The sequence below is a fragment of the Cajanus cajan genome, chromosome 3 (assembly GCF_000230855.2).
Source record: "Cajanus cajan strain Asha chromosome 3, NIPB_CcT2T_4, whole genome shotgun sequence".
Lineage (NCBI taxonomy): Eukaryota > Viridiplantae > Streptophyta > Magnoliopsida > Fabales > Fabaceae > Cajanus > Cajanus cajan.
This window is the reverse complement of record NC_138519.1, coordinates 75,943,659-75,957,965: the sequence shown is the minus strand read 5'-3', so window position 1 is coordinate 75,957,965 and position 14,307 is coordinate 75,943,659. Positions and strand designations below refer to the sequence as shown.

The 14,307-nt window shown below is 27.8% G+C and overlaps 1 protein-coding gene across 1 annotated transcript; it reads right to left on the bottom strand.

Annotated features, from left to right (window-relative positions):
• Positions 1-11,448: 11,448 nt before the first annotated feature.
• LOC109797816 (uncharacterized) lies at positions 11,449-13,865 on the bottom strand. Its single transcript, XM_020357963.3, has 3 exons — positions 13,565-13,865; positions 12,886-13,015; positions 11,449-12,250 (listed from the first exon to the last, which is right to left on the bottom strand). Exons 1-3 carry the CDS (start codon positions 13,695-13,697, stop codon positions 11,539-11,541), a joined length of 975 nt encoding a protein of 324 aa, XP_020213552.1. The 5' UTR covers positions 13,698-13,865; the 3' UTR covers positions 11,449-11,538.
• Positions 13,866-14,307: the final 442 nt, after the last annotated feature.

The following is a 14,307-nucleotide window of genomic DNA, read 5'->3' as shown; positions in this document are numbered from 1 at the left end:
TTGATGTTGCCTATTGTCACAACTTTTAGAAGGATAATCTTAGTGAGAAAATTACGTTCTACTTACTACTAGCTTCTTTGAAAGAATGATCGACAATGGGGTTCGCCGCTGGTTAATGTGAGATGTAATTATGATGGTAATAATAATTAATAAGTCAGTGAATGAAGTTGTGATCTATGATTGGACCTTCTAACGACTAATTTCAACTGATTTGACTCACTTAATATCCCCCCTCAACCAATCAATTACAATTAAAACCTCAATTACGTTTCATATATAAGAAAGTTTGTGACTTTGTGTGGTAAGAACCAATAACATTGCTCCGACAAAAACTGTTTAACCCTGATCACTCATGACATTGAAAAATTAATAAGTCACTCATGACTTTGTTTTTTTTTTTTTGGGACAAATTATAGTACCATCACTTAAACATTGTTTTCTTTTCCAAATTATTTCTCTTTTGATTTACTTAATTTCCCAAAATGCATTTCTTTATTAATTTAAATAACCTAAAAATCGTAACCAAATTCATTTTATACAGTTGAATATTTCCTTAAGAATAAGTAATTAGTTTGAAACGGTTGACGTAATCAAGTCACTAAGAATTTAATTTCATTAAAATCTTATAATTAGTTCAGTTATTTAGTAATTTCTAATAATTATTTTTATTATTCTTGTTTATATTTCTTATATTATTTTTGATAAATAAGAAAAAAAAAAGAAAAAAAAATACAAAGTATAAAAATAGATAAAAAAATATATAAAAAAATGTCATTTAGTAAAAGATAAATTAAAGAAATAGAGTGAAAATTAATTTTTTTTATCAATAATAAATACAAAATATTTTTATTATTTTATTTATTATTACTATTATCATAAAAATAATCTATTTATTATTTTCATTTTAAAAATATATATAACAAAATGATTTTTGGATTTTAATTGATTTACTTAGTGGCGACTTTTATGATTGGAATGGTGAGAGAGGAAATCAAAATATTTGCAATGACGGTGAGTCAGTAAGGGATTTTAATTTGTCTAAAATATTTTTTTAGGTTTTTTTATAATTTAATATTTTCATTTTCATTTTCTTAAAATTATTTTAGTTATTTAAGTCTTTATAACTTGGTATTTTGTGTTTTAATCTCTCTAAAATAATTTTAATTATTTTAATATCTAAAACATATGTATATGTGACTACATATGGTGTAGTAATGTGATACTATGTGTCATTAGTAAATGAAAGTACGAAAATTTTCTAATAACAAGTTTTGAAGACTTTAACTCTTTTGACACTTATCTAGATATATTTAAAAGAAATTAATTTTTAATTATTAAAATATTATAAAAATGAAAAGGATATGTAATGATGTGTAAATAGGTTAGTTTGTCAAAAGTTAATAGATTTTGAATTTATAAAACTTTATTTTTATGCAAATTTGATCAAGTTTCAAGACTTAAAAAATTTCACAAATCTACTTAGTCGATTTGCATGCGCCCACCAGACTAAAGACAAAGATCAAGGATTATCCACTCAGTTGTTTGGAAAGGGTTGAATGGATTTGGTCTAGAAGAGCAATAAAATTTAGGGGTGGCAAAACGGGCTATGACCCGCGGCCGGCCCGTTGGCCTGCCATTTCATCATTTCAACCCCCAACCCACCAAGCCCGCCTCGCCAAGCCCGCCAACTTGTCGGGCCAAATAGCGGGCTGGCCTGTCACAACCCGCCAACCCGTATTTTTTAATTTTTTTGTTTAATTTATTTTGGTATAAGGGGGTTAATTTCTCTTTGATTTTGTTCTAAATTTGTAATTTGTTTTTGTTGAACATATATTATATACAATATGTATGCATTTTTAATTTCATATGTTTATATTTATTTATTTGTAGCAATTTTTTTTATTTGAATATAAATTATTTTTTTCTAATTTTTTTTGGTGGTATGCGGGCTGGCCTGGTGACCCGGTAGCCCGTCCTTAGACGGGGCGAGTCAACATTTTTAACCCGTTTTTCATTGGCGGGCTGGCCCATTTTTGGCAGGTCAGGCCAAAACGGGCCAGGCTGGCCCGTTTTGCCATCCCTAATAAAATTTGGCTTTAGATAGTGTTCAACACACCATAAAAGGCTCAACAAATGGACGCTTCTTCATCGTGAAAAATTGAAAAATTCGCTCAACCATTTGGAAAGGGTTGAACGGATTGCTCATTTACAATACTTTTTGTTTTATTTTCTTGGACATATATAAAGAATTAGAGAGAGAAAATGGACACCATTAGAACAAAAATGGAGAGAATGGGGCTCTAAAGAAGGAGGAAAACTTCAAGATCATTTGAGGATAGGGATCTTAGGAAACTTCAATATGTATCTGAGTTGATTACTAGTCACTTAATAGAACCATCAATCTGATACCAATTTGTTAGGGATGACACACATAGAAATGCCCACATTCTTAATAAATAATAGAGAGTGAAAATTGAGTAGAAAAAACTTTACTCTCATACTTGTGTATTACACATGACTACTCATCCCTCTATTAAAGTAGTAATACAAACACATATTTAAAAATTATATTAACAAATGATACAATTATATAATACTAATAGACTAAATATACAAATGATACTTACATACTATATCATCATACTATATGTACAAATTAAACCTTCAGATTTTATATGTACAAATTAAACATGTAGATTGTGCATACAAATAGTACATATAAACCATACATTTGAATTATACTACTCAACTACAGATAGTGTCATTTTCTCCATTTCTCATAGAGGTACATAAGGTTAAGTATATGAGGTGTAAAATATAATATTTTAATATATATAAGAGAACTGCTATAGTACTCATGAAAATTGAAGGATTTTGGTATCTCAAATTATGTGAACAAATAAATTTTAAAAAAATAAAGATAAATTATTAAAAATACTAAATTAACATAAAAATAAAAATAAGTAATTACAATAAAAAAAAAAAAGAAAATTAGACAACTGTTCGTTACCCCCACAATTATTGTGGGTATCATAGAAATTTCCTATATATAATCATAATTTAATTAAAGTAAAAAAATACATTTATTCACTTTCCCTACGATTATTGAAGGCAAGTTTCTCGGTTCAACCAAATCTTATGGGTGAATATCTATGGTGAGTATTTGCTGGTTCTAATTCTCGCATGTCTAGGGATGACAAATAAACTCGTACCCGTGGGTAATACCCAAACTTGTCCCTGTTGGGATACAAACAAGTTCCACGTCGATAAAATAAGACAAGAAATAACAACTTATATAGTACAAACATATTTTAATGATTGAAAACCTTTTGGGTGATAACCAAAAACAAAAATAACCTTATAAAAATAACCCCCATAAAATAACTCTCTCAATCAAATACCATAAAATAATCCCAACAATCTTGACTTTGACGAGAAATACCCTGTTTGACCCCGTACGGGTACGGTTAAAACCCGATATGTTAAACTGGGTATGAGTAAGGTATATACATACTTGCCCCTTTCCCATACTCGTACCCGTCCTTGATTGAATTATGTTAAAAAATTAATATTTTATTATGTGTAAGTATTTATTATAATGTGAAACATTTATAATTGTTTAACTATTAAGAAATCTTTTGATTAAAATATGAGTTAGAAAAATAATTTAATTATAATTATAATATAATGAAAAAATAATTTAAAAATATTTATTTTATTTTTTTGTAAAAAAAAAATAATTTTTTACGGGTAGAGGTATACTCGATACCTAACGAGGACGGGAAGGGACGGAAATTACATATTTGACGAGTTCAAAGATGAATTTGAGTCACAAAAATGGGAACAAGTATCATGAAACCTGTACTAGACCTAATTGTCATCCCTACGCATGTCACTTCCAAGAAAAACAAAAATGAACTTACGGTGACACGTGGAATGGTCGTGATGTACTGTTGTACACGTAGGTTGTCCCGCACTATAAAAAGGTCAACTGTTTTATGGTCCCAAATCCCAATATCTACTCGTCTATTCACTTCGCTTCGCAATTGCCACATTACTTTACTCGCACCCAAGACGTTTTTCGCATGCCCACGCGCCATTAACATCAATAATTACTTTTTTATTATAAGATAATTAAATTTAGATTATATATCATTCTATTTTTATTATATTTGTCAATATTTTTTCATTTAAACGTCAAATTTGTTATATATATATATATATTTTTTAATGTAAGTGAATATAATAAAATAAATTTTATATTTTAAATTAATATAATATAGTTTCAAATTGTAATATAAAATAAGATAATTTGTTAAGACTTAACTATAGTAAAGTCCAATTCAAAAAATTAATTTATTAGGTGGAGGAGTCTCAAGGTTTTACTTAATTTCTAACATAATTATTGCTTTATAAAAAAAATAACATTAATTCATATTTATTTAAAAGTTAAAATATAAAATTAAATATTTTTAAAAAAGATACAATAAATTTTCACAATAAAATAAAAAGTAAAAATATATTTTAGTCATTATCTTAAAATTTGAATTTATATTGATTTTTAACTAGTTGATAGTGCACTTTTTTTTATCTTTTATTATTATTATTTAGAAAACATTTAGTTTATAAATTATTTTTTGAAATAATAAAAATTAAAATATAATATATTATATAAAATACTAATGAAAATATAAAACAATTTATCTCTTAATTTTTATGCTTAATTTTTATTTTAATTAAAAACATTTCAATTTTTTTAAAATATACATATCCGTATTTATATTGCTATGCATAAATTTACATTAACAAAATTTGAAAGCACAACAATATAATTTTAAAATTTGTCATGTATTAACAGTTAACAGTTTATTATAAACATTATTTATTCATTGTACTTTTATTTTATATATTTAATTACATTAGAATAAATTTTATTTAATCTAAATAATTAAATAAAAAACTAATATCGTAATATGTGTGGGAAAAAAGGTCTAAACCTATGATTTTCATGGATAACAAATAAAACAATATGTTGAATAAACATATTATGCACTAATATATTTTCTCTAAGTAATCAAGCAATCACTCTTCATCATATAAAATGTTATATACAATTATGAGGTCCGCATATAAGATGTCATTAGTATGTGTGCGTGGCATCATAAATTGAACAATAACATCAATTAATTAAGCAGACCATGATTTTATCAAGACTTATGATATTGTGTGTAATTATACTAGCAGGACAAAGATTAGTGATTTTCAATCTGGCTTTTCAGAAGTTTCAATTTGGTAACATGCTCGTGTTGTGTCACTCGTTCCAAACTCCACTTGTTTTACATTTGTTTGAGCTTCTAAATGTCAGGTGATATGGATTGAGAATGATGCGCATGATGATACCATTTAAGACTTACTATCACATCTTGTTGGATCTCATGTCCTAATTTGTTATACTAGTGGATATAAATGGTCACCATTCTCGGAACCTTTGGTGAGAGAAATGTCATTTCTCAACCAATGGTGGCCAATCCCCCAATAAATATATATATTGTGATACATAAAATAGTTAGTTAAAAAAAATTAGAAAATTATATAAGTTTGATTGGTCAAAGAATATTTTTATTTTGAATTTTTAACTTCATTTTATATATAAAAAAATTATCCAAACTTTTTATCTTTAAATATTTATAATTCTATAATAATATAGCAAAAAATAAAGCAAATATTTTTCAACTAACAAGAACTGTCACTTTCCCTTAGAAAGAGGTTTATCTATGAATTTTTGCATCATAATATTGTTTGAATCAATTGCGAAAATAACAATGTAGCTTTGATCTTCACGAACAAGATTCTATGGTAATTAAGATCGGTTAGATATCGATCTCTTGTGCATTCAACGAATAATTAAATAAAATATGGTTTAAAAATTGAAGTATTTGATAATATATAGTTAAAGATTTTCAACCTATACAACAATAGGAAAATTACAACCTCTTGAAGTATTAATAAAAATAGGATGATTTAGTGAGACAAAAGGAAACTATGTGAATCAGAGGTTGCTGAATGGATTTTACACATAAGGACTAAGCGTGTGTTTGCTTCCGATTTTGGACGTGAAAATTCATGTTTACAGGAAGCAAAAAATTCAAGTTTCCACGTAAATTTGATTGTAAACGTGGAGAGAGAAAGAAAAATCACGTTCATAAATCAAAACCAAACACGCACTAAGGAGTAAGCCCATTCTACACCGAGAATTTATATATAAAATAAATTGAAAGATATTAAGAAAAATGATACGTGTAGTCATGTAATGGAGAAAACGCGGCTATAATCTTTGACATATGAACTGGCATCCAAGAGCCATTAAATGAAATGAACCTTTTGTCGTCCTTGCAAAGACAGTAAATGCCAAAAAGAGTGTGTGAACTGAATGCAATAGCTTGATGAAAGTCGAAGATTTGCAACCCATGACAAAGTCAAGTCCATAAAAGATGGTATAACCATATTTGCATGTTTTCAAAGACCATGTAATGTAAAGAAGGATTATGAGCCAAAAGAAATCCAAACTCTCTCTGTTAGCTCCACTTTCACTTGTCAATTCTCTTTGAATGATTTTGTACTTTACATTATGTCAAACTTCCATTTTCTCTAGCTTCCTCAAATTTTGGGTAACATTAGAATAATTCTATCTCCTACGCGTTTTGAGAGATTCCTTTACAAGTTGGAACTACTAATCTGCAATGTCTATATGCTTATGATGATCAATCTTTAAAAAGAAAGTGGTTTTCAGCAATACACGTAATTTAGTAACATTAATTTATTAATCCTCTCCACCTGCCGTCATATGAACTATGAAGAAAGAAAGAAAGAATTAGTTTTCAAATGATAACATTAATTAATTGACAAACTTTAATGAGTGTCTTTACTGTTATATTGTTAAGTTTAGGGGAAAAATATTTAATGTAAAATTTTCGTTAAATTAATTTTTATTTTTTATTTCCAACAATTATTAGCTGGTCCCATTCTTATATATTATCAGAACAAGAAAAGTATGTTGTATCATGTTTACTGTCAATGTGTGCCACGTCTGTTTGCAAGTATCATTACTGTCCTGCGCTTTAATTATATTTTAAATTTTATAGTCTAAGAATACATTCAAAGGTACATAAAAAAGAAAAAAAAAAGTATCTTAACTTTTTGCTGTGTTTAATTTGCCGGGATAAAATTACGGAGTAAAGTGAAAATCTTGCAATAGTACTATCATGAATTTTAAAATTGAACTCAAGATTATATATTTAACGAATTCAGGTTTTCTCCATTCACACCGACACGTATATATTATTACTATTATTTACTTTGAGAGCACATAAATATTTTCTTGATTAATATATTTTTTTCTATTTCAAATACATATATTGAGTAATTGTGTTAAAGATTAATGAAGAAGTTTTTGTTTTCTGAAAAGAAGTAACAAGAACAATAATCAATTGCGGTATTTTAGTATTGGAAAATTGCTCATGCAATTTCAAGTAGAAAATAAATGTTAGATAAAATTTTTCTAAGAATTATGATTTTAGAGTTTTAATTAATTGCAAAAATAAATTTATTTGATAATTTTTTTTATTTTAATATCTTTTAATTCTTTGTATAAACTAATTCAACGAACTTATGAAAATAAGTTAATTTATACGTAACTTTTTATAGAGTTGCAATTAATTAATTAATTTTTATTTCATACAATTGAATATGTTATTTATGTCTATATTTATTAACTAATCTTACAAAAACACTTTCAATTCAATTAATGAATTTATAATTTTTGAATTAGCTTATATATTAATATTACACGACAGTATACATAAGAGGGTGGAGCCGTGAAGATGTGAAAAACAAAAAGAAAAAGGCAAGGCTTGCAATAGCTACACGGAGGATACCTTCATTTGCTCAATATCACCGCCAACGCTGAACTCTATCAATATTTGCTCAAAAACCCATTTTAAATTATTAATTAAGTCCAAACAATTTACTTCATTAACACACCCACCATCAAATATCACTTTAAACAACTTTATGAATTTAAAAATTTACCTTTAATTTTATTTATGAAAAAACAAACTAATGTTTTTTTTTTTTTTTTAATGGATTGTACATAGAGCCATTTTACTCATGCAAGAACTACTTTATATTAGTTCATCATGTTCCTAATACCTATATTTAAACCTAAAGAAAATTTTAAATTACTTAATTTTTACATTTATTAAATAACAATTCTATTTGAGCTCACTTAGTGTTCAGTTTATTTTAAGAGAGACTTTATTTTTATTAGTTTAAATTAGAGAGTAATATAGTGAGTCTTATTATTATTATTATTATTAATATACGTGACTTTTTATTTTATAAATCAATAATAAATAATTTTTTTAGCTTTAATAACTTTATATATTCTCGGATTGGTTGTTTGTGGTCCATGTTCTGAACAAGTTTTGAAGGAAATTGTAATCTTAGCTTTCAAATAAGATTTGCTGGCTGTAATGATGTAACGTAGACTATCGTATATATATCTTCGTATTTAAGACGTATTTTATGATTGGTTTTAGAGAGTCTTACCTTCTTAACCAAGCCTTAATATATAACTCTTCTGGAGCATCGATTAAGGATGCATCAGGATTAATAATTATCAATCAGCAAAAACTATATATTATGTCTCATTATTATTATTATTATTATTATTATATTGTTATGCAGAGAATATGGTGTGTACATAAATTTTTATAGGAGTTGTGTTTTATTGATTAGTTATTTTACGTTATTTATAACATTAATTCATAAATTTGGTTTATTAAATTAAATATGTTTGATAAATAAATTTATCTCACTATTTTATATATAGCATAATTTTATATATATTACTTAAATTAAAGTATGAGCTCATATTATATATTATTATTAATTTATCTATATTTTAATAATTTGTTCCTTTACTATATCTGTTACTCACTTGTTTTTTTTATTATGCCATTTATTTTAATTATTACATTCATTGTACTATTTTAATTTTTAATTAAATATTTGGTATTCAATAAAATATAAAAAATAAAATTAAGTAAAACTTAAAGCTATAATTATTTAAAATGATAAACACAATATACTTTTTAAAATTTCTTTCATATTATCTTTGTTATTTAACAGATAACATTTTAACACTCTTCCTCTCAAAAGTGAAAAGAATAGAACTAATATTTAATCATCTATAATATTAATAAAATAAATATTTTGTTTTGATATTTATTTTTTATTTTTATTTTTTACTCCTCAATTATTTGTTTACTTTTTTACACTTTAACTAATTTATTTAATTGTCTCAGTATTCTAAAGTTAATGACACATTTTTTAATTATTATTTTTATGATAAGACACAGAGTGTCTGTATAAAGTTATTGTTTTTATTGTCACATGTCAAGTGAAGCATTTTAGATTATATAATATAATAATAATAATATTATATTCAAGATACGTTATACTTAAAAACATTTTATACAAACACATAATATATGACGATGTTTGATTTTTTATTTCATGTATGATCACATTACCTTTATTTCTCTACATGTCTATGTTTTTAAGTTTATATTATCTTAATGTATAATATGATGTAGCTTGGAACAGGACTTACTCATACCATTTTAAACAAGTTTTAATTCTTTATATGCATTCCTTCCCAACCAATTATGAATATGAGAAGAAATTAAAATTAGTTTATGTGATTTTTTTTCCCAAAAATTAATATAAGATCAAAATTGTAAAGCAGTGAAACACCGTAGACCAGTCTTTGTCATAAACCTATCTCTGTCTCCCCACTAACAAATTAAGCTCAACCTTTTCACCAAACAAGGTCCCAAAAGTGTTCTCCAAATGACTGCTGTTAAATGTAGTGTGTAAAAGTCTTTGCTGACCCCTAAAAAATTCTATTTCTTTTGCCTTTTGCAGCATGTGTTACCAAAAACAAAAGCTAACAAAGTTAAACCCGACAACTTATTGTAACCCCCTTATGACTTTTGCTTCCATTGTGGGTGATAGTTCTTTTTTTGCAGTATTGTTGCTATTGATTCAATTTGATTATGGTGCAAACCCATGTTAGTTTATTTCTTTATGTGGCAAATGTGAAATGTCAATGGTGATCGCAATCGACAAAACTTCAAATTCGTAGCTATACAAATGGTATATTCCCTATTGCAAAATTGTAATTGTTATTTTTTTGAGGCGGTTTCAAACTATCATAAATTTAATTCCAAAGATAAAACTACAAAAATTATACTCAATTATACTCTTCATATTGCAAAGCCTCAATTGTACATGTTGTTTCTTACAAAGACGGAGATGAAGAACGTAATTAACAAAGGATGAATAGGAAATCATATGATTGAAAAATATCAAGGTTTTAAATTGTATTATAATTACAAAAGTTGTTTGTATAAAGGATTCAATACGTCAACCAAGTTAAAAAGGGGTTATACCTTTTTATTAAAAAAATTGCAATGTAATTATAATTATAATTATAATTTCGTCACAGTCTTTGATATACATAAGATTGCGGATAAATAAATATGACTAATGCAATCGTAATTGTTGACTTTCTTTTGTGTATGTAATTAAAAATTTCATCGATTTTATTTCATTAGTTTTTTTATATTACAAAAAAATTACAAATAAATCACAAAATACATTTTTAATATAGTAATAATTGTAATATTTTGGTGATTTGATATATGTTGAAAATCTCACATCATTTATAAATATGATTAAAATAGTATATATAAGTGATAAAGAGTAATTTTTACGATTTTGTAAGATTGAGTTCTTAATTTATTTTTTAAAGATGATATTAGAATTTTAAGTATGTTAAAAATCTCAAATTAACTAATGAGATAATATAAAATGAAATGACTCATAAAAAAATTATGAATAAATATAACAAATATGACTATAATTACTGTTATTAATTATTATTTTATTAAAAAGTTTACAAATAAATATTATTTATGCATTCATAATTGCAATCAGATTGTAATAACTCTAAAAATAACTCCAAAACTCTTAATGACGGGTCATTTTTAAACAAGTATGATTAATAATTTTGTATTGACTGAATTGATAGTGAAAGGACAACTACATCTTACAAATATTTTGGATTATCACAAAATTTAAGAATAGAAAAAAAAGCATACATTTAAATTCTTTTTCCCCCATTTTTATACAGTAAAAACTAAAGTTTCATTTGATTGATAATAAAGACTCCAAAGTTTCCAGTATGACCAAGTATGCCATGTCCAACATCAACAAATCAACACCTTTGCACTACCATATACATATATATCTTTTCCCTTTATCGTAAGGTGAAAAGTTGAGGAACAAAAAAGTAGTGAATAATATACTAAATAAGATATGAGGTTCTGTTTAAATCCTGATTTACCGTTTATTCTTTGCAACAACTTACAAGCACAATACAAGTAAGCAGTGGGGAGTAAAAAAAAAAAAAAATCAAAACAACCCATAGGCCCAAGATTCTGAATCCATGATCACTTTTGGGTACTGATTTAGAGGAGCGTCAAACACTTGGTTTCTGTCACCATCATCATCATCATTAATAAGCCAATTCAAACTTCTAATAAAGTCATCATCCCACAAGGTCATGCTGCTATTGTTATTGTCAATATTATTATCATTGTAATCATCAAAATCTGGTAGCAGCAGGTCTTCAAGGAAGTTGGATGAATTTGAATAAGAAGATGACGTTGTTGAAGATGATGTTGTAGTAGTGGTTGGTGAAGTGGAGGGAGCAGAGGGTACTAGAATCTCATTTGGTTCTATTATGGGAACTTCATCAGTGCAGAACTCATTCATTAGTTCCATTGAGTCAAATAGAGGTGTCATGATTTGCTCTTCCTCCTTAGCTTCAGTGATGGTTGATGATTCAATTGAAGTCTCTGGCTTCTCTTGCTCCTTGTTTTGATCATTTTGAGATTCAAATTTCGGGTCTTTCTCAAGTGGGAAAGATTGTTGCTGATGTTGTTCTTGCATTGGTTGATGGGGTTGTTCATCTGGTTGAGTTTGTTCAGTTGTGTTGGAAAGTGACTTGTGTGTAACAGGGTCAATTCCCATTTTCTTGAGCTTTTTCTTTATGTGGGTATTCCAATGGTTCTTGATCTCATTATCAGTTCTTCCCGGGAGATGAGAAGCAATCTTGGACCATCTGCATAAGGGAAAAAAAAGAAGGACATCAGTAATTAGTAAAGGAACCCCAATTTTTTAAAATAAAAAAAGGACATCATAAGGTCCATGAAAAGTACTAGGGAGTATTTACAAAGGAAAAAGAACTTTATGTTTACTAGAAACTAGAAAAGTATATTTTACTATGTCATGGAAGTTACAAAATCAGAAAATTTGCCCATAAGACAAACTTGGCCCTCGTTTCTATATTAATGATTCCCATTTACAGTCAACTTGTAAGAACTGCAATTATAAACAGTTTCTTTTCTTTTTAAAATAATTCTAAGGAAGAAAACAGCAAAGAAAAAGACTTGGTCTGCAATTTTTACACGTCTTCTCTCGTCTCTTCCTTAGGTGTGTGATGATATTATGGGACCATGTCTTTATTTTTCTTACAAGAATAAACAAATTACCACTTGAGGGCATGCATTATAGAAATGATAACTTGGATTTAGATATTGCTTTTTATATGATTGAGAGATCTAAATTTATTATTATTTAAATATTTTTCTTAAATAAACATCTGAGACGAGTACTGTACCAGTTAATTAAAAAAATGTTCATTAAGGAATAGCTAAGCATGCAGAACAGGGGAAACAGAGTGGGTGAGGAAAATACCTGTTGCCAAGTTGAGCATGGAGATCAATGACCATTTTCTCTTCATATTCTGATAGAAGGCCTCTCTTTAGGTCTGGCCTCAGGTAGTTTGTCCATCTCAGCCTGCAACTTTTGCCACACCTTAACAGCCCTGCATGAAGGAACAAACAAATTTGCTAAGTCACCATAGTGATCACTTTCTTCTTCTGAGAGTTTGAATTAAAAATGCAAATGAACTCGAGGCTCTACACCACTCAACAACCCTTTCCAGATAATGATGTTAAAGAAAAACAACACAACCCTTGATACTTCTTCCTTCCTTGCAATTAAAATGCTTAAAAGATATTCACAAATTCATGTTTCAAAAGATGAAAACAACATCTCTACGAGTCTGTTTGGATATCATCTAAAATGAGCTTTTAAGATTTATTTTTTTTCTGAAAAAAAGAATTTTTTTATAAAAAAGTTCTGAAAAAATTCTTCTGGACTTGTATCGAAACATGTTGTAAGATGGTTTTTTAATGCTTGCTTTCATTGTCTTTGAATGGGAACAAAGACCGAAATGCAAAAATTAATGAACCATTTTAAGATTATCATAGCCAAATTGCTATAGAAGCATTCGACTAGTCCCATTAAGGAAATGAGTGGCTTCAATCATAATCTAAGACATGCACCAAGAGAAGGAGCAATGAAAGGAGACCTGCTAGTTTAGGGACAGCCCTCCAGCAACATTGGCCATTAGTGAGGATGAAATTGATGAGTTTCTTATCCTCCTCTGCAGTCCATGGACCCTTCTTCAACCCCACTTTGTCACAGCAAGGTTGCCTTCCCATTTTCTGTTTTGCAACAAAACACAAATGCCAACAAAATCTACTTGGAATTGGAATTGATCCTCCACAACTGGAGGCCTCAAATTAATTTTGATATAGAGATATAGAGAGAGGCAGAGGGAGACTTAGAGTTCCTAAGAATATGCACATAACAAGGTGGGATAGAGCACCACCACCTACTTATTTATATATAAAATTCAACTCCAAAGTCCTCTAACCCCACTACCTCAATTTCTCTCTTATTTATTTTTATCCGTTTATTTCACTCAATTTAGTTTTCTTTGCTGGTATTTTCTGATTTTTTAATTATTAGTGGGCAATGACACGTGTTGCTCAGGGAGGCGACACGGTCCACACGTGCTACGTCTGCGTCAGAAAACGCCACATCATCGAACTCCTTTGCTTGGTTTCGAAGCGTGAGATACTCCACTAACTCAATCTTCCCCAAAACAGTATATACTGCAAATAAATGTAAAATCCCAAAAATAATTGCACTCTTTTCCCTATTCTTCTTCTGTTGACATTTTCATTTATACTGCTATATATGATTATGACCAAGACAACTACAAAATCTACGCTACTCCTCATAAGTACAAGGGTTCACACGGTTGTG

Excerpts from the sequence above, each read along its gene's own strand:
- LOC109797816 (XM_020357963.3), bottom strand. The coding sequence starts at position 13,697 with ATGGGAAGGCAACCTTGCTGTGACAAAGTGGGGTTGAAGAAGGGTCCA. Across the intron at positions 13,016-13,564 it reads GGCTGTCCCTAAACTAGCAG|GGCTGTTAAGGTGTGGCAAA; the intron begins GTCTCCTTTCAT and ends TCCTTCATGCAG. Across the intron at positions 12,251-12,885 it reads CATGCTCAACTTGGCAACAG|ATGGTCCAAGATTGCTTCTC; the intron begins GTATTTTCCTCA and ends TCCCTTATGCAG.